This window comes from Lolium rigidum, chromosome 4 (assembly GCF_022539505.1).
Source record: "Lolium rigidum isolate FL_2022 chromosome 4, APGP_CSIRO_Lrig_0.1, whole genome shotgun sequence".
In the NCBI taxonomy this organism is placed as follows: domain Eukaryota; kingdom Viridiplantae; phylum Streptophyta; class Magnoliopsida; order Poales; family Poaceae; genus Lolium; species Lolium rigidum.
In genome coordinates this window covers 195,419,293-195,442,886 of record NC_061511.1, presented here as the reverse complement: position 1 = coordinate 195,442,886, position 23,594 = coordinate 195,419,293, and the positions used below count along the sequence as shown (strand labels likewise).

Sequence of the window (23,594 nt, the reverse complement as noted above, 5' to 3'; positions counted from 1 at the left end):
ATAATTTCTTTCAGATATGGCATTGTTCATTTAGTACGATTCATGGATTTTAACAAATGTTGTTTGTACGAATAGTATGTTGCACAAACATTTACATATAAGGTATGATTTACATTTTAGAGACGTGCGTTGCACGTGCATGCTTACTAGTGACTGGTAACAACTCATTCTCTCAGCCACTCGGAAGAAAAAAACCCTTATTCCTTCAGCCGACGAAATGCTCAAAAATACTTCCATCGAACAAAACGAGGTATACACTGACATGTGGACCCTCGTAACAGCCTAACGTGCCGTCGATCCTACAGAGCAACAAACCAAGGAAGAATAACTCGAAGCGGAAGGACCCAGGCAAAGAGGCAACCACCACTTCTGCAGCAACCCTTCCCGATTGTTGGAGAGCACGCCGAGATCTGCTCCGAGAGCTCAGCCATGGCTTCCGCGCCGACACCGCCGCCCCTCCTCCCCGTCACCAACCCCACGCCCGCGGGCTCGGCAGCCGCCGCCGGCTCCGACGCGCCGATCGCCACGCCGGCGTTCCGCCTCTTCCTGAGCCGGATCTCCGACTCGGCGCGCCGCTCGCTCTCCGACCGGCGCCCCTGGGCCGAGATGGTCGACCGCTCGGCCTTCTCGAAGCCGGACTCCCTCTCCGACGCCACCTCCCGCCTGCGCCGCAACCTCACCTACTTCCGCGTCAACTACACCGCCGTCGTCGCCTTCGCGCTCGGGGCCTCGCTCCTGGCGCACCCCTTCTCGCTCCTCATCCTCCTCGGGGTCCTCGCCGCCTGGTGCTTCCTCTACATCTTCCGCGCCTCCGACCAGCCCGTGGCGCTCTTCGGCCGCACCTTCTCCGACCGCGAGACGCTGCTGGGGCTCGTCGGCGCCTCCATCGTCGCCTTCTTCTTCACCCCCGTCGCATCCCTCATCATCTCCGGGATGCTCGTCGGCGCTGCCATCGTCGCCGCCCACGGCGCGTTCCGCATGCCGGAGGACCTCTTCCTGGACGACGCCGACGCGGCCAACCCCAACAGCGCGGCCCAGGGTCTGCTATCCTTCCTCGGGGCGCCCGGATCTAGGGTTTGAGGCGGCGGGCGACAAGATCTGGTAGGCTTTTTGGGCTCGAGAAGTTCGTCTTGCACTGGAGTTACTCTAGATCTGATACTGCTGTTGCTGTGCCCTATTTCCTATCCAGTTCATCGCTCTGTAGTTACAGATCTATTGGTCCATTGTTGAACTTGATTGATTGCGCCGACTACTACCAATATATGCACACCTATCTCCTGTAAGTTTCACGCCGTGTTGAAGTTTAGTGTTCGAGACATCAAGTACTTTTATCAATGTATGATGGTTAACTATATCAGATATGTAGATGGTATGTTCTTGAGGGTAAGGAAACAAATGTAGTGCTACAATTCTTTGGTTGCATACTTGCATGTGTTGTTTACTTTGTGATTATAAATGATGAATTTCTGAGTATTTTCTAGCTGACATTGCAATGTTGCACTGGTGTAGTAGTGTTGTAGTCAACAGAGATGTGTGATAATCTGTATTTTTCCAAGCTGGGGTAGATTGATATGGGGAATAAGATAATGGTGTGCTGCATCAGTATGCACTTGGGCTTATGTTATTTTGAGATTGCTGTACAGTAGTGCTACTGCTCTTGGATTATACTAGAGCCCAGCGATTGATTTTCTTTCTAAGTTTGCCAAGTCCTGCCACATTTATCTGTTTATTGTTTAAGAATGCTGAATTCCTAATTTATCTGTTTACTTGTGATTATTAATGAATGTTTGAGTTTTTTCTGGTTTTGTTGATTAAATAATAGTACTAGCTATTTTTTGTTGGATATCAGTGTGTACTGGTTGCATTGCTACACTGGTGTAGTGTTGCAGTCAGTACTCAATATATGTGGTATGTTAATAGTACCCAATAGTCGTGGTATGTTAATAGCTGATTTGTGGAATAAGATGATGGTGTGCGGCATCATCATGCACTTGGCTTCATGTTATTTTGAGATTACTGCATGGTAGTGCTATATCTCTGGGATGAGACTAGAGCTCTGCACCTAACTTTTCTGGGTTTGCCCTTCTGTTTTGAGGCTCTTGCTGTCTCCTTTGTTTTAACAGATACGGTAAGCCGAGCTTCAAATTCATGCCAAACCATCTAAAAGTTTATCTGTATTTTTTGTTAAGAATGCTGAATTCCTAATGAACAAGGTCCTTTGTCGCGAGGCTTTTCCTATGAACCAAGAATATTATTCTTGATGCATTACAGTGCCTGGGTTTGCATGTGTAGCTGCTAAAGCACTCCTATGTGCACATCATTGAGCATTTTTTAATCACACCTGCCTAGTCTTATGAAGCTTTTATTTTTAATATTCCCTCCGTCTAAAAATAGTCTCACTTTTATCTAGATATGGATGTATCTAGATGCATTTTAGTTAAAGATACATCCGTATCTAGATAACGTTGAGACACCTATTTTTAGACGGAGTACAAAAGCAAAGAATGATTCTAATGTAAGGAAAATATCCACCTAGTTAAAGGTGTTGGTTCTTGACATATGTTTACATCAGCATTGCCTCTTGAGGTGCCAAATGACGGTACAATGTTTCGTTTCTTGACTGTCGAATGTGATCCATGCATTTGGTACTAAAGCTGATTATACTGGAATCATGTACTTTCACACGATTGCCGGAATCCTCCAATTAGAGATAGATTTATCTAATTGATGCCATGAATAATGTTTCTAGTTTGCTTTTTGTGCTGATTCCATACCAGCTCTTACCCGGTGGATTGAACCGGCTAGACTGGTTGTTGTGCTTCAGTAATCTATATCCGTTTTTGTTTATATACTCCCTCCGTCCACAAATAAGTGTACATGCGGGGTTTTCAAGACAAATTATGAAGTGAAATGAAAAGTGCATTGGGAAGATGTATCTCTCCACTTCAATTATTTCACCTCCAATGAGCTAAGTGTTTGTAGAAAACAAGGAAAACATGTGCTTAATATTATTGGGTTTGATTTCCGTGCGATGAGAGAGAAGCAATTAAAGTGCATTGAAAAGATAGGAGTACACTCTTTTGTGGACAAAGTTTAGAGGCTAGATGTCCACTTATTTGTGGACGGAGGGAGTAGACAACAACCAGCCTGGAGCTCACAGAATGAGTGCCCCAATTACAGAATACAGATTCGATGATACTGAAAACTGTACGTATTGATGAGTTCTGTAGTATTCTTGCTTCTTGCAACTGGAGTATTTTTTGGCAGCAAACTTCTGTATACATACATGAATACCTGGAGCAAAACATACGCATTTTAATTTGTCTTTCGAGAGTGCAATTTGATCAGACTATGTTTGATAAAGGAATGGATATATTCAACCATCGCATTTTAATTTTATTTTTCAAGTGGTTGCCGGTGAAGAATGTACTACAGTACCTCTGTGTATTTCGTTTTGACCCGGACGGGACGGGACGGAGGGCACAAAGGGCTCTCGCACGTGTTGAAACGGGAAACAGATACGGAGTAGATAAAAAGTTGTTTGATGACTTCGCAAAGGTCATCGACATCTAGCACAATCATACGCGTGTGGCATCTGATCCGAACGCAATATCGACGTCGATAAACGGTCCTGGTTGGTTGTTCATAGCCCGGGCCCACTTGGCATCGACTGCTCAGTCCCCCGCCTCTTCGAGATTCGCCGGGCTGCCCCCTCCCTTACGCATACCCGCGGCGGAACACGCCACGCCACGCCACCACCCAGCTCCGGAGTCCGGCCTGCCTCCGCTCCTCGGCTGGTCCGATCGGTTCCTGTCTTCCTTCCTCTCAGTTCAGATCTCCCCATCTTGGCGTCTAAATCCTCCCAAACCCCACCCGCTCCCCACCATGATGGCCGCCGAGCCCTCGCCGCCGGCCGCCGCGGCGGATGACCTCGAGACCCTCGCCCTCGACTCCGCCTCCTCCTCGCCCTCCACCGACCCGCTCCTCCGGCCGCCCTCCTCCTCCAACGGCGCCGCCAAGCACCACGAGCCCTTCGTCATCGACGACTTCCTCGATTCCGACGACGACGCCCCCGACGCCCCCCAACCGCCACCCCCCAGCGCGCGCGGCGCCCCAGCCCCCCGCGCCAGCGAATCGCCCTCCGAGTACGCCCTGATCACCGTCTCCGACCCGAAGAAGCACGCGGAGCCCGTCGCGGGGGCCGCCAACGTGATCCCGGGCTCCGGGAGCTACTTCTCCTACCTCGTCACCACCCGCCTCGCCTCTGCCGGCACCGCCGGCCCCGAGTTCCGCGTGCGCCGCCGCTTCCGCGACGTGGTGTCCCTGGCGGACCGCCTCGCGGCGGCGCACCGCGGCGTCTTCGTGCCGGCCCGGCCCGACAAGAGCCTGGTGGAGGGGCAGGTCATGCAGCGCCACGACTTCGTCATCCAGCGCTGCGCCGCGCTGCAGCGCTACCTGCGCCGCCTCGCCGCGCACCCCGCCGTCGGCGGCAGCCCCGACCTCCGCGCCTTCCTCACCGAGCCCGGCGCCGCCCCCGCCTTCCAGGGCGAGGGGGCGCCGCGGTACTGGGCCACCACGGTGAACGCCGCCATCCAGCAGGTCCCCGCCAAGGCCGGGAGGGACCTGTTTGGGATGTTCAAGGATTTGAGGCAGACCGTGGTGAATGGGTTGGTCGCGACCAAGCCGCCGCCGGTCGAGGAGGAGACTGATACGGAATTTCTGTCGCACAAGTCCAGGCTCCAGGACTTGCAGCAGCAGCTCACCACAACTTCTCAGCAGGTACGGATCACTCCCACTTGCTTGCCTCTCTGATGGAGCATCACTGTCGTGTAAATACAATTTACGATATATGTTAGGTCGTATACCAAACCTAAGAAGTAGATTTTAACAAGCCTCATATAACTACTCAACTATAAGTAACAGCAACCTCATAGAAAGGAATCTGTTGCATACTGAATCACATAGGCAGATCTAAGTATGAACGGCGCGTGGCCGTCTGAGCGCTGTCGAACCACGGACCACCACCACAGATAGGAATACAACACCCAAGCGTAGTCACCGGGGTACCGTCTCAGGCTAGTCGCAACGACTAGCGCTCGCCTACTTTTAACATTATCCTAGGGACTATCTTTTCAATTTGTTCGTGTCGGTTACAATCCTTGGATATTTTTTAGCATTATCGGCATTTGATAGTTTTAGGCTTTACCAACATATGTAGTCATAGCAGAAAATTCCGACACAGATTCACGCGAGATCCTGTGATCTGTTGTTGATAAGTTTTGATCGCAGTTCGTCCGGTTCATCTTTAAATATCTAATAATGTATATGTGTAGAGAAAGCTACACTCTTTCGGTCCTTCTTTTTGTGAGTTATGTCAGCTCCCGCCTTCATTTACTTTGAGAGGAACCAGCTGCAGCCAACATACATGAACACACTTCCGTCAACCAAACGAAATTCCTATGTGGACCATTTTACCTTCATTTATCTAATGGATAATTAGGTTACTTTAAACCTCAAAAAAATTTAGGTTACTTTAAACCTCAATTTTTTTTAGGTTACTTTAGTCTAGTCTAATGGTATTTACCTAATTCTTCGTGGTTTGCAAAAGTATGATGATTAAGTTTTGTTTTATGTGGAGTTGACAAATTGGCCTATCAGAAGGAGCGTTACTAGACCGTCATTTCCACCGACCTGGTCAAGGTCTCTCAGTTCACTTTTCGGACTACATTATTTATGCATGTTTATAAGAGTATTCGAATATAGATGCATGCTGTTGGTACTTCGTATTGATGACTTATATTGCGTGTCCACAAAAACAAACAATGTTCCATGTATCGTAGTTTACCTTTGGATTGCCATGTGCTGGGCTCAAAGCTTGCTTCCACTTTTTTTTGTTTTGTTTTCCGAGGGAATGGTCTGTTGGGGTTTCTGTTCAACTCGCTGGGCCACTTGAAAACCGGCCTGTTTAGACCTAATTTTGTAAGCAAAAACATAGTAAGAATCCAATGGGCTGGACCAGCCTGTCCTGGCCACGCTGTCGAGACTGGTTTTACAGTCTGGCCACCTGCTGAGCTGGGTCTGGCAACTATTATCAAAACAGTAGTAACATACGGTGTTCACCTTATGCCTGTGAAATTTATGATGTCTAGTAGATAGCATGACATATTGCATGGTCGCCTCTGAATAGATATTTTACATAAGAACTTAGGTATAGAAATGCACTATGTTCCACCTTCGGCACTTCCTTTTTATTATCTGTTGAACAAGTCTCGGAATTTCGCTCACCATTTAAGTGAAACTATTCAGATTGGTCCACAAAAGTACTATTATCATCTTCTAATTTTACATTTTATGTAGGCAGAATCACTTGTTAAAGCTCAGGATGATCTTCGAACAACTACAGCTCATTTGGGAATGACATTGCTTAAGCTGGCAAAGTTTGAAAGGGAGCAGGCAACATGTATTTCCCAGAAAAGACGAGCTGTTTATATCCACAATTTTGCAAATTCTGTTGTCAAGTTCAGCAGATCTCACGCAAAATTAAATTCTGAAATTGTACATCACCTGGTATGTGCATATACCACAAACTTAAAGGGACATGACCGCATGAGTAGCATATCTTGAATTTTCTTATGCATTTCATTATAACAGTGAACTATTTATGACTTTGCAGGATAGTATCCACGATTACTTGGAGATGATGATATCTGTTCATCATGCATTTACTGATCGTTCAAACGCTTTACAACATGTGCAAAGTCTGTCCGCAGATCTATTTTTCTTGCACACCAGGGCAGGAAGACTTGAATCTGTATCATCAAGAGGTATTGGGCAGGAATGGACCCGGTATCAGAAGATAGAGGGATTAAAAGAAACAATAAGCGCAACAGAAGAAGCGAAAAACAACGCTCTTAGAGAATATGAAAGTATCAAGGTAATTGCCAAAAAATGTGAAGTAATTTTTTTCTTTTGGGATTGCTTATTAATGAAAATCAGCTCACGGTTATAGTTTTTAATTACTCTAACTGCATTTCCTCAACCAAGTCTGTTGACCAAGACAGTACATGCACACAATTATGCGAAAAAGTTTATTTTCTTGTGAGGGTTTTGAATAGTATTAGGTATGAGCAACATTTGTTTGAAGTTTGATGTAAACATCATAACTATAAATCACCCTTGTTTTTATACTGTCATCACTTTACACTAGTTCAACTGCATGGCTTTTGGTCTATGTGCATAGAAAGTACCAACTAGAAAAGCAGTTTGTTCAAGTTAATTCAGAATCTTTCTGTGTCCTGCCTTTGAAAATTAGAATAAAATTTAGGGTTGCTCTCACCATGATTTGGGTTGGTAGCTAAATTATTTTGATAGTTCAATTGCAATAATTTAGCTACCAACCCACATACTTATGAAAGCATATAGTTTAGCTAAAACAATATTTTAGCCATGGATGATTTTATAGCCATGGATCAAAGCATAGCTACAGCTGGGGATAATGCAAAGGAGGGGAGAGTTTTAGCTAGTGAAACTATCCATGCTAATCCAGATGTAATGTGTAAGTTGAGTTCTAGAAGCAACCCTTTAGAGCTTCCCAAAAATTTAAATGGCTATTTAGGATGTTAAGTATGAATACTAGGTTTTGTATGATAATGTATTAGTACTTCACTTCAAGAGACCCTAGAGGGTGGTCTTTGTCTTTGTGGGTTTGCTAAGATTCTGGTAATGGAGCAGATATGCTTCTTCTTTGGAGTTTCAACATGTAGTTTCGGGGCCGGCAAACCATGCTACGAACTTTAGGATCATTTTTCGAGTCAGAAAACGTCTGCAGGCTGATTTCGTGAGTGGTGCTGGCACATCGATTCGTAGAACTTTGGAAACGCTAGGAGTGTTTGTTACTGAACTTTGAAACCATGCTGTATACAAAAGAATTCTGTTTTTTTCTTGCCCTAATTAACTTCTTATATATTATAATGCAGGAAAACAACATGATTGAAATTAGAAGGTTTGACAATGATAGGCGCCGGGATCTTATCGAGATGCTGAAAGGATTTGTTGTAAACCAGGTATGAAAGGATTAGGAAATTCATCGCAGAAACTGCAATATATAGTTGTTGATGGACAGAAGAAAACATAGAGATGCAACAACATTGGTTTAACGAAAACTAACTGTCTTCTTACTTACTCGCAGGTTTCGTATTCGGACCATTTTGCCACTATGTGGGGAAAGGTAGCAGAGGAAACTAAAGTATTTGCAAACAGGAGCAACTGATGCTGCTCTGATTTTAACTGATGCAGCCATTCAGACATGCGGCGGCTCTGTGTACAGTGATAGCATAGCAGTGGATTTTGATCGACCTATGTTGCTCCGATTTTAACACCGACACAACCTTTCTTGTTCTCAACAGTTTTGCGACCCTGGTTTCATTGTAATGACAACTGAGTTCTGTACAATTGCGTGAAATTTAATTGCGGCGAGTGGTACACCAACTAATCCGTTTTCCATACCTTTGATGACTGGGCTGGCTGAGGAGCTAGTGGCTGGTGTCTGCTTATCCACACAGGCTTCCCATAACACAGTTGTCCACTTATGTCATAAGTTGAATCTTGCCTCTGGATCGGATCGCAGGAATTAGTAGCGTGTTGTTATCTGCACCTTGCTCCCCTCGTCGGCTCGTCCTCTTGTCCAGTAGGAATCTTATCGATGTGGATGCCTAGCTGCTGATGTGGTCTCCTGTTCAACCTCTGAAGTTTTGCTTCTTTTTGAAATTCTTCGGTCAGAAAATATAGGCGAGTTTATCCATCACACAAAAAAAGCGAGGAAAATTGTGCAGAGCCAGAGATCGCTGCTCGCCTGCTCCGCTACCTCGAAGCAGAAGAAGCACAACCGCAGCTCGGCCGCGAGCATGTCACGAAACGCCGCCCCCTTCAAACCGCTCCTCCCGTCCCCGAGCTCCCGCCTCCGCGCCAAGCCCCTCACCTCCGGCGCCACCGCCACCACCTCTCCACGCCGCAGCGTAGCCGCCTCCGCCTCCTCCCGCCGCGACATCCTCCTCCTCGTCCCCTCACTCGCCGCCGCCTCGGCCATCCTCCGGCCGCTCCCCGCCGCAGCCGCGACCGATGAAGTGGCGTCCCCACCACCTCCTCCCGCCGATCCTCCGACCCCCACCCCGCCGCCTCCCCCACCGGAGCCGAAGCAGCCCGACGAGTCGCCCATGTCGAGGGTGTACGACGCCACCGTCATCGGGGAGCCGCAGGCGGTGGGGAAGGAGGCCAGGCCCCGGGTGTGGGACAAGCTGGCGGCCGCGAAGGTCGTGTACCTCGGCGAGGCCGAGCTCGTGCCCGACCCCGACGACCGCGTGCTCCAGCTCGAGATCGTCAGGAAGCTCGCGGGCCGCTGCAAGGAGGCCGACAGGGGCCTCGCCCTCGCGCTCGAGGCCTTCCCCTGCGACCTCCAGCAGCAGCTCGACCAGTTCATGACCGGAAGGTGCGCTGCTCTTATGCTCTGCCCTTTTTTTTTAGTTAAGCTGTCCAAACAATTTGGAGGGAGAAATTTAGCTCTGTTGACATTTGCGTTCATGTCATGATTCATTGGCACATCGTTGTCTGAGGACAGGAGATGGGTGTGGGTAGAAATGAACTCTGATCACTCTAATTTCCATCACCATTTAGGAACATAATGGCATATGTGCCACTAACAAGAGATTGTGAGGATTGTGTCACCTGGAACCATCACAGTCATATGGCATTATGGATGGTTCAGATCGGTTTGGGTAACAGATTGAGCTTGGGATTTAGCTACCTTTAACTTGGAGTGCTGATTAGTGATGTGGAGCTGTGGACATGCCTGCACCTTTCCTATTTGTTGTCGGACATGCGATGGACTAAATAGCTATTATAGTTAACCCTTCTACGGACTATTTCCATTTTTTTCGTTCACAAAGTTCATTTCAGTAGATGAAATACAGGTGGTCTCCACTTGATAGACGGATAAGAAATGCATCTCTTGCTCGTTGATGCCCAACCGCTGCTGTAAAAATAATGCAACTTCTGGGGCTACATCTCTGCTTCTAATTAACAGCATAGGAATCCTATCACAATCTAAGCCAGAGGATTTTAGTGCACGTGGAGTTTACTGAAGTCCTAACATTGATTTCATCTTCCAGAAAATAAGTTGATTGCCTACAAATGAAAATGCATTCTTGAGTGAGGCTTAAGTTCATTTTTATAACACTTGCAAGCTTATGCTTTGTAGGATTGATGGCAGCACCTTAAAGCTGTACACGTTGCACTGGCCAGCAGAGCGCTGGCAGGAGTATGAACCTCTTCTAAATTTCTGCCGTGATAATGGAATTAAGCTTGTTGCTTGTGGAACCCCACTGCAGGTGATTGGGATATTCTGTTTAGTGTCGATGCAATAGCACAATTGTTTTACAGATTTGTTTAGTAACTCCATGCCACAACACCTATCCAAGTCTTAATATTTTTCAGCTGCAAACTTTTTCCTTAATGCATACGCGTGAATATACATTCCATGCTATATATTTTAAATCTTGTGCCACATCCCATGAAACAGTCTCTCTGCATAACCTCTTAGCAGGCATGTCACTATCGAGGTGCCAGGCAATTTGGCGTAAAGTAAATTGTATGGTCCTGTTATGGAAAACCATGATGTACGATTTTCTATATACTGTTGTGGTGTACATTCTGTTTAACCTACGACTTTCTTTTCTGTATTTTTTATGTTATGAATTTATATGCTTCCAAGTTCCATCCTAGTCCACCATAAATAATTTTAATTATCTTTACTGAGTAGGTGAAAAGAACTGTCCAAGCAGAGGGGATTAGTGGTCTTTCAAAAGCAGAAAGAAAGGCGTATGCTCCTCCAGCAGGCTCTGGCTTCATTTCTGGTTTTACATCTATCTCGGGTCGGTCATTGATAGACAAGATTACATCAACTCGCGACTCTTCTTTTGGTCCGGACTCATATTTATCAGCACAGGCAAGAGTAGTTGATGACTATACCATGTCTCAGATAATTGTGAAAGAACTTAAAGACAGAGGTCCTTCAGGGATGCTAATTGTTGTGACGGGCGCCAGTCATCTTATATATGGGCCACGAGGAATTGGTGTGCCTGCCAGAATATCTAAAAAGATAGCAAAGAAAGAACAAGTTGTGGTACTTCTTGATCCTGAAAGACAAAGTATAAGGAGGGAAGGTGAAATTCCAGTTGCTGATTTCTTATGGTATTCAGCGGCTAAACCTTGCAGTAGAAACTGCTTTGACCGTGCTGAAATTGCTAGAGTTATGAATGCTGCTGGCAGGAGGCCGGAAGCTTTACCTCAGGTATTTGTTGAAACTAGCCATGGTCAGAGCTGTATTAGTAAAAACTTTTCTGTAGCCAAAACGTTTTGATGTTATGGCACTATCATATTCCTTATCAGCTGGGTAATGCTACTCTTTTACTGAACTATCGCAGGATCTTCAAAAAGGATTAGATCTTGGAGTTGTTTCTCCTGAGATATTGCAGAACTTCTTTGACCTCGAGAAATACCCCGTTATGACTGAACTGATTCACCGATTCCAAGTAAAGAAACTATGCCATTAATTTCGTTTTTCTCCTTAGTCGTTTCCATGTATCTTGTTAGTTTATCTAGTTTCTGGGAATGCCTCATTGAAGCACATGCATTATCGATTTAGAAACATAATAACTGTTGTAAGCTATTCATAAAAAAATATGAATCCCTTATACAAAAATTCATTAAGTCAGTCAACTTCTGCAGGGCTTCCGGGAAAGATTGCTGGCAGACCCCAAATTCCTTCAAAGACTAGCCATTGAAGAGGCTATATCAATTACAACCACTCTGTTAGCACAGTACGAAAGACGGAAAGGACGATTTTTTGAAGAAATTGACTATGTCATCACTGATACTGTCAGAGGCTCTGTTGTCGATTTCTTTACAGTGTGGCTTCCTGCTCCAACTATTTCAGTGCTTTCTTATACTGATAATGACTCTGGTCAGAGCTTGGACTTTGTCAAAGGCCTTTTGGGATCATTGCCAGATAATGCGTTCCAGAAGAATGCCTTTGGTCAGAATTGGAATACGAACCAGAGGGTTGCAGCAGTAATAATCGGCGGTCTAAAACTTGCTGGTGTCGGGTTTGTTTCTAGTGTTGGGGCTGGAGTTTCCTCAGATCTCCTGTATGCTGTTCGAGGAGTTCTGAAACCTTCAGTGAGTGCGCAAGCAGGGCGAAAGAGAGCTCCTATTTTGAAGTCAGCAGCTGTTTATGGTTGCTTTCTTGGAACATCAGCAAATTTACGGTATCAGGTAAATTATTTGATGAGCTTAATTGCTGTCAGTTGAAAGGCCTAGGTTATGTGTACTTATGAAAGTATGAAATCTCTACTTCAAATCTCTTTCTACCGGAGTGGCACCCAAAGTCTCTAACTAACCATCATGAACCCTGACTCACTATTTAAATGTACTGCTTGTAAATAACCTTCTCTGCGTTTAAGTCTCAGTTCAACGGAAATTGAAACATCTTGTTTATTTGTAACCATGCTCCAGAATGTGGTAATAACGGCATATATCTTAGTATGTTGGTAATGTTTGCCGAAATTCACTTTTGATCTCAGCTGCATATGCTCCCTTTACCAAAAAGACACATTTCAAAATGTGAAAAAAATTCTGAAAATATATTTCACACGTACATATGCACATTCTATGTGCGCACGTAAAAAACCGACAATTTTTGTGCTATGTGTCACAAAGACAAAAGAAAAGTGTCTCGTGCAAACCCTTATTTTAGCACCGAAATTTGTCTTTTCCTTCTAAAAAATGAACCAACAGGGGAGGAAACCTGTTGTTCTAAATTATTAAGATAGAAGTGAGTGTCGAACTCAGGCTATCTAGCACACCATCACATGTGCTAGCCAGTAAGCCCCTGAACCTTCCTCACCTTTGTCTTTTTTACATACGCCACGCATAAAGTCGGTTTTTTGTGAAACGACTTGGTCGGCACATAGGTTGTGAAGATGTCCACTCGACATATATTTTTGGACTTTTTTTGACATTTCAAAATGCGTGTAAAATACATTTTAAATAAAGGGAGCATATGCACCATAGAGCCAAAACGCTGCTCTTGTTTGTTTGTCTGTATATAAAATAGTCCTAAACCAAGCTTTACTGCCGTACGAGTGGGGAAGTATTATTGTTCAGTGATTTTCCTGTCACATACTTATCTGTACTAGGAGACCATATCTACTAAATAAAAAAAATGAAGTGTATCTATTACTTCAGTTCTAGGGCAATTTATCTATATTTTTATATTTATGTTGAAGATCATTGCTGGCTTATTGGAGCATCGGCTAGGAGAGAGCTTGGCAACTCGCTATAATCAGCCACTTCTTGCTGGTCTCTTGTCCTTTGTTGCAAGGACGGTTAACTCATACTTGGGAACTCAGGTTGGTCACTTCTTCATCTTTCTAGTTGCTGGTAGCATATTGTACTCTTAAACTGTTTACACTAAACAAACAGAACACTCTCAAGTTCGTTGTGCAAAGCAACATAATTTTCATAAAGAAAAACTGGAGAAGAGTAATGTCCATTTAAATTTTCCATTCCTATTTTGTTTCATAGTGCTGCTAGCTCGGCACTCAGATGAGACAAATTATGATGTAACAAAGATTAGTCATCCTTTCACTATTTGTTAGTTCTCTCTATTAGTTTATGCATTTTCTGAACTTCCTTAATATTTATTGCTTATATGCTATCTTAGGAAATAATCTACATCGGTTTTTATCTTTCAAGCAAACACAATAACAATGAAGGTCCCTAACCCTAACACATATTGGTACATCTGCCTTTCTCCTTACTAACTATTCTGTTTTCTGCAGCAATGGGTTGATCTGGCTCGGTACACTGGGCTACAAAAGATCAAGGAACCGCTTCCTTCTGAAGAGGTTCCCACACCACCTGAAACATCCCAGCTAGAAGTGTCCCAGTTAGAGGGCGGTAGAACAGAAGTACAAAATTCGGATGACAACAGCAATATTGACCAATCGAGTGATCTGACCAAGTGATTTGGTCACTTTGCGGCGCCTTCAAAGTCCATAACCAGATAGGATCAAGACAATGTTGAGCCTCACTCCTGAATCAAAAAGGAGTGGAATTTTGTATTTGGGAGAAAACAGAAATTACTACATTTTCAAGTATAGTCATTTTAGCCGACCCAATTTGCTTGGAACAAAAGGCTGTGATGTTGTTGTTGACGTTGTTGTCAGCTAATAGTCATTTCTCTAGAGTAAATATAAATATACTGCTGTAATCTGTACTCTGTACATATTCAAGGAGGACACCATCAGTATCTAGTGGATTCGCAGCAGCAAGGGCTGTCAGTTGTAACTTAACCATGCTGTAAATTCAGATTTAGTGTGAAAGAACATATTCAAGGAGGACACCATCAGTATCTAGTGGATTCGCAGCAGCAAGGGATGTCAGTTGTAACTTAACCACGCCGTAAATTCAGATTTAGTTTGAAAGTACGTTGGGTTGATGATACAGTAGAAAGTTTGGAAGGTCTGACCTGTTGCAGCCAAACCTTTCTGCTTGCTATAAGGCCAGATTTGCCAGAGTCTAATCAAGCCTCGTCACCGTCCAGAGAAATAAGGTAGGTAAGCATGTTCATTTCTGGTACCATCGGTTAACTGCTAACTTTTGTTGTGTTGCTGGACACCTGTGGGTTCTGGCAAGTTCTTCCAGTGCAATCCGTGCTTCGTGCACCGTTGCATGGGACACAGATGTTCTTTAGGTGGAGTTCTCTCGCCATCTGTCCATGGATACAGATGTACGTGGCATCTCTTCCTAGAAGTTCCTCCCTATATATTGAGGTGCGAAGCCACATCTCCTCTGTGGGATAAACAAGTTGCCCAAGAAGACAAGAAAGGAGAGACACCAGTCAGAAAAGAGGTTTAGAGTGACAAGATCATGGCGAGTGCAAAGGCAATGGGGCAGGCAGAGAGAGATCATTTTGTTCTCAAGAGCGGGCAGTCTATGCCGGCCGTTGGATTAGGCACTTGGAGAGCCGGCTCAGATACTGCTCACTCCGTTCAAACAGCCATCACTGAGGTAACATCATCATGCCATTATCCTGGTCTGTTTTGGGGAAGTACTAGGAAGCATTGGCGCGGCGGCACGCCGCGCCCGTGGATGCTGCTTGTCGAGTTTGAAGTGTGTGCTAAGCAGTTAGCTTTAGGTTTTGTGCGATGGATGACTACAACGCTGTGGTAGCTAAGTTTGTGAATTATGGATGTACAATTCTTTCAGGCTCATTGAGCTTGTGTAGGTACACACAGCCATGCATACTGATTTTTTGTGTTGACATACCTTGATGAAACTCTTTGAGAGAAAAAAAAATCTTCTGTTCGGACCTAAAAGCAGTTGGGTATTATTGTCACAAGGAGCTAGTCGTGTATAGTTGTTTATCATACAGATACAAAAAAACATAACTGCGCACCAAAAAATTTCTTGAAGGAAGTTAGCTTCTTCCTGAGCGGTCCATCTATTTTTTGGTGTAGTGTATGCTCGAGAGCTTGATCTCTTCTTGCCATCCTTTCTTGAGCATGTTGGCACCCACCTGTCACTCTGTACACCTGCAATTACCAAAGTTCATATCAGCCCTCATGGAAACTTTCTACGCAAACACAATTTGTCATGAAGATGCCAAGTCTAAGAAGATGTAATAATTGGGTCATATACTTGCAATCATAAATTCAGACACACCCAAGATTGTATCCAATGTAGCGGCATCAAATTTCTGGGGAATATGACATGGACTATGAAAACACATGCACCTACAATTAAGCATCTCAGAATAAATTGGAAAGCATATATAGTGCATAAAAGAATCTAGAAAACCAAGATACCTTGCAGCACTCACAAGAGGTATCACCAAACCCCTAGTCTACCAAGGTTACACAGATCAAAGAAGAGAACCAGGGAGCCACAAAATAAGGTTGTTATTTGAAAAATTAACGCAATATTTTTCAAACATAAAATGATACCATAAAAAATCACATAGTTACGTAAGATAATTTATATTGATTTTTAATTGGTTATTTCCTTAAATCCAACTGTCTCTAGATTACAGACATTGATCTATCAATAACCTGCAATAAGAGAGAACCTAGAACTTTGACCTTAAGACAAATTCACCTAATGATTTTGTTGATGTGATTTTTCATTTAAAGATAGCCTAAATCAAAGGATGCACACAATATGGTAAGGCCTGTCCAAAGCGTGATAAGGAAAACATGCAAGAGTCATGCCTAGAAGTGTCGGCCACAAAGTTGACATCAGTCGAAGGTACAGGACATGTCAACAAATCTGGAAGAAAAGAAGCATATAAATAAAATTTGAAAAATATCTACAGATCGGGAAAACATATGTCATGCCAAATCGCTAATATCATGACAGGGATTAACCTAACTCACTAACATAAGGCAATCAGAATTTAAAACTGCAGAACTTATGACCTATTAGTATGAAGCTCTGCAACGACTTCATCTCCTCCTTAAATCAAAGTAATCTAGACTAAGTGGTTACTTTCCTAGTGCCTGAAGGATCAACCAAAGTACCAACACATACCACCTAAACTATGGGAGGAGAGCTGGGAAAAGCGAAAACCGGTTCATGAGGTGCAAGACTGCCACCCTATCACCACCACTGAAGCACCACCCCACCAATTGGTCGTAAAATCCAGTGCTGAACATCCTCCACGTCCTCTTGTGGTCACTTGTGGTGTTGCTATGCCGCCGTAAGCAGCAAGCTCCCCGGACCTCCACACCCTCTCCAAATCCGAAGCCTTCTCGACCAGTAGTGGCTTGAGGCTGAGAGAATCAATGAGCAGTAAAAAAAACCGGCATCGCAAATCAGATGGAGAGAACCTCACATGTGTCATCTTTATATATACCAAATATGAAGCATGAACACTTAATATTTGGTTGTACCAAATCCGAATTAATTTATCTAGCTAGCAGCACCACATGATATTTGAGCAGAACAAAAATTTCGAACAGAAGCTAACCTTCATGTGGGCTGAAGAGACCGTGGTTGCATAAAATTCAAGCCGTCCTAAATCAAACCAAGCTGAGAATTGATTTCAGCATTGGAGTTCCAAACCAAACGACTGTGTCCCTTCTACTCCACTTTGTATGTATAGGTGCATGCACAAAGCCTAGCCGCAGTGGAGCGGTGACCATGACCCCTGCGGCCACGCCAATCTTGGACCTTTGTCTCTTCATCCTCACGATGTCGTGGAGGCTGTACCTGGACCGCCCTAAAAAAAAGATGAGAAGGACATCAATATTTTTGAAATAATGTGGAATTTTTTATGTGCCTAGGTGGCAGGTCCCTGTTTTCCCTCCTTTATGTGCAGCATCTTCCTGGAAAATACTTTACAGGGTCATCCAGATTTCCTGGTTATTCAATCTAACAATTCAGCAAAGTTATCACAATCATCGGTGACTGATTACACTGAAAGATGTTTAAAGATGGTTGCTACCCGCAGGCAGGTTATTATCTTTATTATTTGTTGAGTTACTAAGCTAATATTTATTGAATTCAATAATCAATGTCTACCCAATGTAGAACAGATTCAGGTTGTACTATAAACCTAAAAATTAGAAGAAATGCAATTATCATTCAATTTTCTCATTTTATATTCATATGTAAGTTGTAAATTAAATATTCGCATGCGCAACATAGCTATACGTGGGAGGAAAGAAAACAGACAATTTGAGCCAAAATGTGCAGGAAGAGATCTCCATGCAAAGCATTCTATATTAAGTTTGTGATATGGAACTATTCTATCAGCTATTTTTTTCCCGTGCTCCTAGTATGAAGATACAAAGAAAAATTCTTCATCACTAAGTATATGCATTTGAAGAATTCTAACATTCTTAGTGGTAAATAATAGAGCAGCACATACCTTATATGAAACAGCATCCTACAATATTTTCCGGAGGAACCATGCGTGAGTCCTTCGTACAGATCCCATCATGCTGGAGTCCTATGTAAGGATCCCCTGGCAGGGTCATGTTAATATTTGTGCAACTACTAATGAAGGAGCAAACTTTTGTTGTCCATGAATTCTCAATAGTTACCCTTTGTACAGCAGAGTCATGCATAGCCAAAGATCCCCTGGCAAGAACAAAGCTTAGAATATTAACTGAATCTATGTAATGACAGAGATACAAAATCTGCAGGAAGATAATAAGAAGGAAAATACAGAAAAACTGATCCCACATAAACACATTGGAAACATTGGAAAACATGAGTGACAGGGAAATCAACCGTATCAGCTCTAAACATAAAGGAGTATGTGACTAACTACCATGACTTGGTTGCCGATGTTGAACACCAAGTGGTGCTGTCAGCGGCCTCATCATGCTGCTGGTGGCTGATAGGTGTCCTCACCTCCTTGTTGTGATGCTTCACACGCCTAGTCCTCTCCCTGTGTTGTGATCCTCCACATTTTCACATGTTCTTCCCCTTCCACCTCCCCACTGTTTTCAACTCTTCCACAAAAAAACTGAACCCAACAACCATTAGATTGCTTGTCTACAAATTTCTCTCTCAAAGTACTGGATAGAACACCTGGACTCGCATAAAACCGTTGAAACCTGTTCAGACCATGACATCCAGAGAAGAATTCTATGCACGATAGGAGGATGTATAGCTTGTACAACCAATGATGAGAGTCTTTATAATATATGCAAATTACATGAAAATAAGATAAACCAATTTCTCAAGGAACTAAAGGAATGTGCAATTAAAAATTCTTAAGCAAGTGTCAATGGGTACAGAAAGAATGTAGAGGGTTCACAATGGACAAAAGAAAAGAAAAAATCGAAAATCATACACATAGGGATGTTTTTTTAAGAGAAAGGCAGATAATATATTGGTAACCATGAATATTTGAATGCAGAGCACTTACTTATTTATAAGATATATAATATTTGTATGTGGCGAAATTTATCTCAATTGAAGAAAACATTATAGTAAGGAGCCTACCTTTACAAACAGAGGGGAAGGTGAACACTGCAACGACCGATAAACCCTCCATTAGACTCAAACTAATTTCATTGATCCCCTCTGTTGTCTTCACATCCAGAGAAACATTGTCCAGTATTCCAACTTCAGTTATAATTAGTATTATTTCCTTAATCATCTCCCTTACATGTTGACAATGTATATTCTCTCATGTATCAATATGTGATGCAAGCTTAGTTACAGAAACAATGCCAATTCAGCTCAATGAACAGCTTAGCTAGTTCGGCCCATGAAGAACACCACGCAGCCACCCTCCATACAATTTCTCCAAGAAATTTATCCACCGTAAGGTGTGCATAAATAAATAACAGAACCATAACTGGAGTCCATATGTACTAAACATATCCTAGTAAGTCCATCATACTTTTTATTTGTACATCATGTAATCTGATTCTATAACAAAGAAACTTTTGCCTAGTAACATGGTAGAAGAAAATAGCTAGAGTTAATTGGTAGGCCATTTTATCAGGGGTTCAAAGTCCAACCTGACGCAAGACATGAGATCCTAGCTACCAGACCAAAATCCGGGAGTTGGGTTTCCTGATGAAAAATTGGGTATCAGCGAAAACAAATCTCATGTGGATAGTCTGTATGTTAACTCTTAGACACAATAGCCTAACCTAGCAGCCACAGTAACCTGAGAAGTCCTTTTTATTTTGATGGTGCCGTTGCTGGCAAGCTGGAGCCACACCCGTTAAGTGGCTGCTGCCACCGGTGCCGTATCTCCGTCATCTCTTCTGGCATATGGATATTAAGGCCGATCGCCTCATGTGCAGGCACCTCTGTGGTGTAGCTGCTGCAGGCGGAGAGAGGGAGAAAGAGAGCTCAGGTGGGCGTGGCCATGGTGGAGGTTTGGCCGCGCCCTTCATCCTCCCGTCCTAGACTCCTAGTGCCGATCGCTACTGAAAGAAGAGAAACAGAGGGGTCAGAGAAGGGAGAGCGGTGAGGAAAATTTAGATCTTCGACAACCGGCTACCTACCTTTTTGCCATGGACGCCCATGGTCGCCGCCGGACCCCTGGTGGACGCGAGTGTCTCCGCCTTTGCCTCTCCCTGCCCGACGTGTCGCCTCCATGCCAACCCGTTGCCTCCAACCCAAGCACCTCCCGAGGTCGCGGGGCGGCCAAATCAGCACGAGGAAAGCCGGAGCGCCTCGGCGAGGGCCGGGACGCCGGAGGAGGACCCGGACCACGCCATTGGAAAACAAAGCGGCAGGAGAGTTTCTATAGTACTCCGTATCTCGGACGACGGCCTCCACCCGGCGGCTGGTCCAATAAACGCCACAACTGCCTGGGACGGAAGAGGTCGGCCCGAGAGAGCTGACGGTGCGGGAGAGCTCAGTGGCGGCGCCGGCCATGGGGAAGAGGGTGACCTAGATGGTCTACCAGGACGGGGAGAGACATGACTGATCTCGTCCAGGTTTTTTCTATGGTGGATGAATCGAGGAGGTGGGATGGTGGGGTGTGCGGGTGATGCAAAGAGAATTTTCTAGATTCGGTCAAAGCGGTGCTGGCCGGCTGGCCCTCGCTTGTGCTAGAAATAACATGTGGGAAGAAAAAAATGGGTAACCCGCACATAGCCGGTAATCCTAACATGGATATGCATTGAATGAAAATTTTCTACCGAGGATGAATCGGATCAAAGGACGCGTGGAGCAAAATGATTCGAAAAAAAATAGCAATCTACAGTGTCCCGATTCACCAAAGCATAGTGAAAATGTTCAGCTTTTATATAGGGTAATATTATTGTTCAGTGACTCCGTGCTCTTGGGGCAGTGTGTGAAAAGTCATGGTATCGTGCTACTATTGGACCAAGAAGCTGCGACATCTTAGGAAATTTTTGTTCATGGTTACTACAGCTTCTTGGTCTAGACATGTGGGCACAGTTACAGAAACCGGTAGAACTCTGTAATAATCTGAATATATGGTTACTGCAGGCTGGATACAGGCATGTCGACACAGCTGCTCAATATGGCATAGAAAAGGAGGTATATACATTAAAGGGATACTCTGTTTCTGTACTATGGCTAGCGGTTAAACATGTCTTTAAACACCCTATGTTGATTTCAGGTCGGCAAAGGGCTTAAGGCTGCAATGCAAAATGGAATCGACAGGAAAGATTTGTTCGTGACGTCAAAACTATGGTACTTGTGTGCACAACCATAGATTGTCCTTTGATGTAAAAACAGTAAAATTAATTGTCAGTAACATAATAGTGTGTTTATAATATGTGACTTTTGATCAATATTTCTCTGCTCTAGGTGCACAAACTTGACTCCTGAGAGGGTGCGACCAGCATTGGAGAACACACTCAAGGATTTACAGTTGGATTATATTGATCTTTACCTTGTAAGAAATCACAACTAATGCCTTATTTTGTCTCCCCGCAAAAAAATGCCTTATTTTGTTTGCAACTAACTTACCCTGATTAGTGCTTATGTCTGGTATGTGTTATCTTATAATACTAACTCTGTCGATGTCGAAAGTTTTGTCTAAATTTAGATGCATCTAGACACTTTTTAGTGTATAGATACATTCAAATTTAGACGAATATTCGGCATCCTTTTATAGACTGAGGGAGTACTTTAAGTTTTTCTTAGAGCCCACTACACATGCACCCCAAATGCATGCTTGCCCATTACACATGCCAGAAATAGTTCGTACACTTCACCGATGAACATATATGTACTCTGATTAAATACTTCATACGGTGTGCCTTCTTTAAAAATACTTCACAGATGCATTTTTATACATAATCTGCTTATAGCGAAAACTCTTATTGACCTAATGGATGCAGATCCATTGGCCGTTCCGACTAAAAGATGGGGCACACCAGCCTCCGGAAGCTGGCGAAGTGTTAGAATTCGACATGGAGGGAGTATGGAAGGAAATGGAAAACCTTGTGAAAGATGGACTAGTTAAGAATATCGGCGTCTGCAATTACACGGTGACCAAGCTGGACCGGCTGCTACGATGCGCAAAAATTGCACCGGCAGTATGCCAGGTTGTGAACTCTCAAACTTGATGAGTAGTCCAAATATCGGAATTATTTTTTTGATCCTTTATTCGCTTAACTTGGCAGATGGAAATGCACCCTGGCTGGAAGAACGATAAGATTTTTGAGGCATGCAAGAAGCGCGGAATCCATGTTACTGTAAGTTATTTCTTCTGAAAAATGGAAATGATAATGTGACATCTCTGATGTTATACCTAAGCAGATTTTTTCATTTCGGAAACAAAAGCGATTAATGGTATTCTTGTTTGCAGGCCTACTCTCCATTGGGTTCTTCAGAGAAGAACCTTGCTCATGACCCTGTTGTTGAGAAGGTATGTATATTCAGAAGTCATTTTTTGTTCAGTTCCAAGCTATTCAAATAATGTATAGCTTAATTCAACTATTGAAACTGCAGGTAGCCAACAAACTAAACAAGACCCCAGGGCAGGTGCTCATCAAGTGGGCTCTGCAGAGGGGAACGAGTGTTATCCCGAAATCAAGTAAAGATGAGAGGATCAAGGAGAATATCCAGGTGTTTGGATGGGAGATCCCCGAGGAAGACTTCCAGGTCTTGTGCGGCATCAAAGATGAGGTGAGTGAGGCTGGTACATTCCGACGTTGCGCATTTACTTTCTGTCTAAGATTGACATTATTTGAAAATGTTTGAGCCATCGGTAGAGGAGAGCAGAAGACACTTGATGCGCCTACCCACCCGAACGTGAAACGAGATCTATGTTCCCTAGAAATCTGTAACACTAAATATGGTAATGCAAAGCAGTAGGCCGGATGCAGAGGCCGCAGTTGGCCCATCAGCTAGTTTATGTGCTGCATACTATGTTTAGTCGTTTCTTCAGGGTATCCTGCAGGCGGAAGCCAGCTCACGCGTGAAAAACAATGTGGTGTTCAGATAGAGCATCACTCCATCTGCTTAGTGTCGTCAGTTCTGAGGCCTACTGCACTATGGAAAAACTACACAAACCCTGTCAAGTTAGCAGTAAGTATACGTTCCAGTCTGATGTAATAATAACGTGAGTGATACCTGGTTCTGCAGAAGCGTGTCCTGACCGGAGAGGAGCTGTTCGTGAACAAGACCCACGGGCCGTACAAGAGTGCATCGGAGGTCTGGGATAACGAGAACTGAGTTTACGTGTGCTGCAGCCTGTAATGTTGAAGAGGTGGGCATGTCTCGAATAATGGGTGCTGAAGAAGTGAGGACTGATGCACGGATCTGCGGGCTCTCTATATGCATGCTCTGTAAGCATCGTCCTGTACAATAAATAAAAACGGCGATAGGGTTTTCCCCTAGCTCTTCTCCCACTGTCCTACATGCTTCGTGTGGTTTTGTATTATTGCCTTGCACCGGCGACACACACTAAGTTACTCTTGATGCGACTTGAATCCACGTTCTGGCCATGCAAACCTGCTGAGATTTAGTTCTGCATTTGGTAAGATCGAAATGTGCTGTCTTTCCCACCAGCCATCGTCCGGACC

The 23,594-nt window shown here is 44.0% G+C and overlaps 3 protein-coding genes and 1 pseudogene across 3 annotated transcripts; all 4 read left to right on the top strand.

The window, feature by feature from the left end:
* The first annotated feature begins 316 nt into the window (after positions 1-316).
* LOC124648973 (PRA1 family protein B2-like) lies at positions 317-1,473 on the top strand. Its single transcript, XM_047188656.1, has one exon. The coding sequence runs from the start codon at positions 430-432 to the stop codon at positions 1,078-1,080; it is 651 nt and encodes a 216-aa protein (XP_047044612.1). The 5' UTR covers positions 317-429; the 3' UTR covers positions 1,081-1,473.
* A 2,412-nt stretch (positions 1,474-3,885) lies between these two features.
* LOC124706798 (sorting nexin 2B-like) lies at positions 3,886-8,491 on the top strand. The gene is made up of 5 exons (XM_047238471.1): positions 3,886-4,779; positions 6,358-6,567; positions 6,674-6,934; positions 7,977-8,063; positions 8,189-8,491. The coding sequence occupies exons 1-5, from the start codon at positions 3,886-3,888 to the stop codon at positions 8,267-8,269; spliced, it is 1,533 nt and encodes a 510-aa protein (XP_047094427.1). The 3' UTR covers positions 8,270-8,491.
* Positions 8,492-8,874: 383 nt separating this feature from the next.
* LOC124706797 (protein RETICULATA-RELATED 5, chloroplastic-like) lies at positions 8,875-14,408 on the top strand. Its single transcript, XM_047238469.1, has 7 exons — positions 8,875-9,484; positions 10,253-10,382; positions 10,814-11,344; positions 11,478-11,585; positions 11,782-12,327; positions 13,341-13,463; positions 13,896-14,408. Exons 1-7 carry the CDS (start codon positions 8,904-8,906, stop codon positions 14,079-14,081), a joined length of 2,205 nt encoding a protein of 734 aa, XP_047094425.1. The 5' UTR covers positions 8,875-8,903; the 3' UTR covers positions 14,082-14,408.
* A 150-nt stretch (positions 14,409-14,558) lies between these two features.
* LOC124706799 lies at positions 14,559-23,326 on the top strand (annotated as a pseudogene).
* Positions 23,327-23,594: the final 268 nt, after the last annotated feature.

Excerpts from the sequence above, each read along its gene's own strand:
- LOC124648973 (XM_047188656.1), top strand. The coding sequence starts at position 430 with ATGGCTTCCGCGCCGACACCGCCGCCCCTCCTCCCCGTCACCAACCCC.
- LOC124706798 (XM_047238471.1), top strand. The coding sequence starts at position 3,886 with ATGATGGCCGCCGAGCCCTCGCCGCCGGCCGCCGCGGCGGATGACCTC. Across the intron at positions 6,935-7,976 it reads GAGAATATGAAAGTATCAAG|GAAAACAACATGATTGAAAT; the intron begins GTAATTGCCAAA and ends ATTATAATGCAG. Across the intron at positions 8,064-8,188 it reads AAGGATTTGTTGTAAACCAG|GTTTCGTATTCGGACCATTT; the intron begins GTATGAAAGGAT and ends ACTTACTCGCAG.
- LOC124706797 (XM_047238469.1), top strand. The coding sequence starts at position 8,904 with ATGTCACGAAACGCCGCCCCCTTCAAACCGCTCCTCCCGTCCCCGAGC. Across the intron at positions 9,485-10,252 it reads GACCAGTTCATGACCGGAAG|GATTGATGGCAGCACCTTAA; the intron begins GTGCGCTGCTCT and ends TATGCTTTGTAG. Across the intron at positions 13,464-13,895 it reads ACTCATACTTGGGAACTCAG|CAATGGGTTGATCTGGCTCG; the intron begins GTTGGTCACTTC and ends TGTTTTCTGCAG.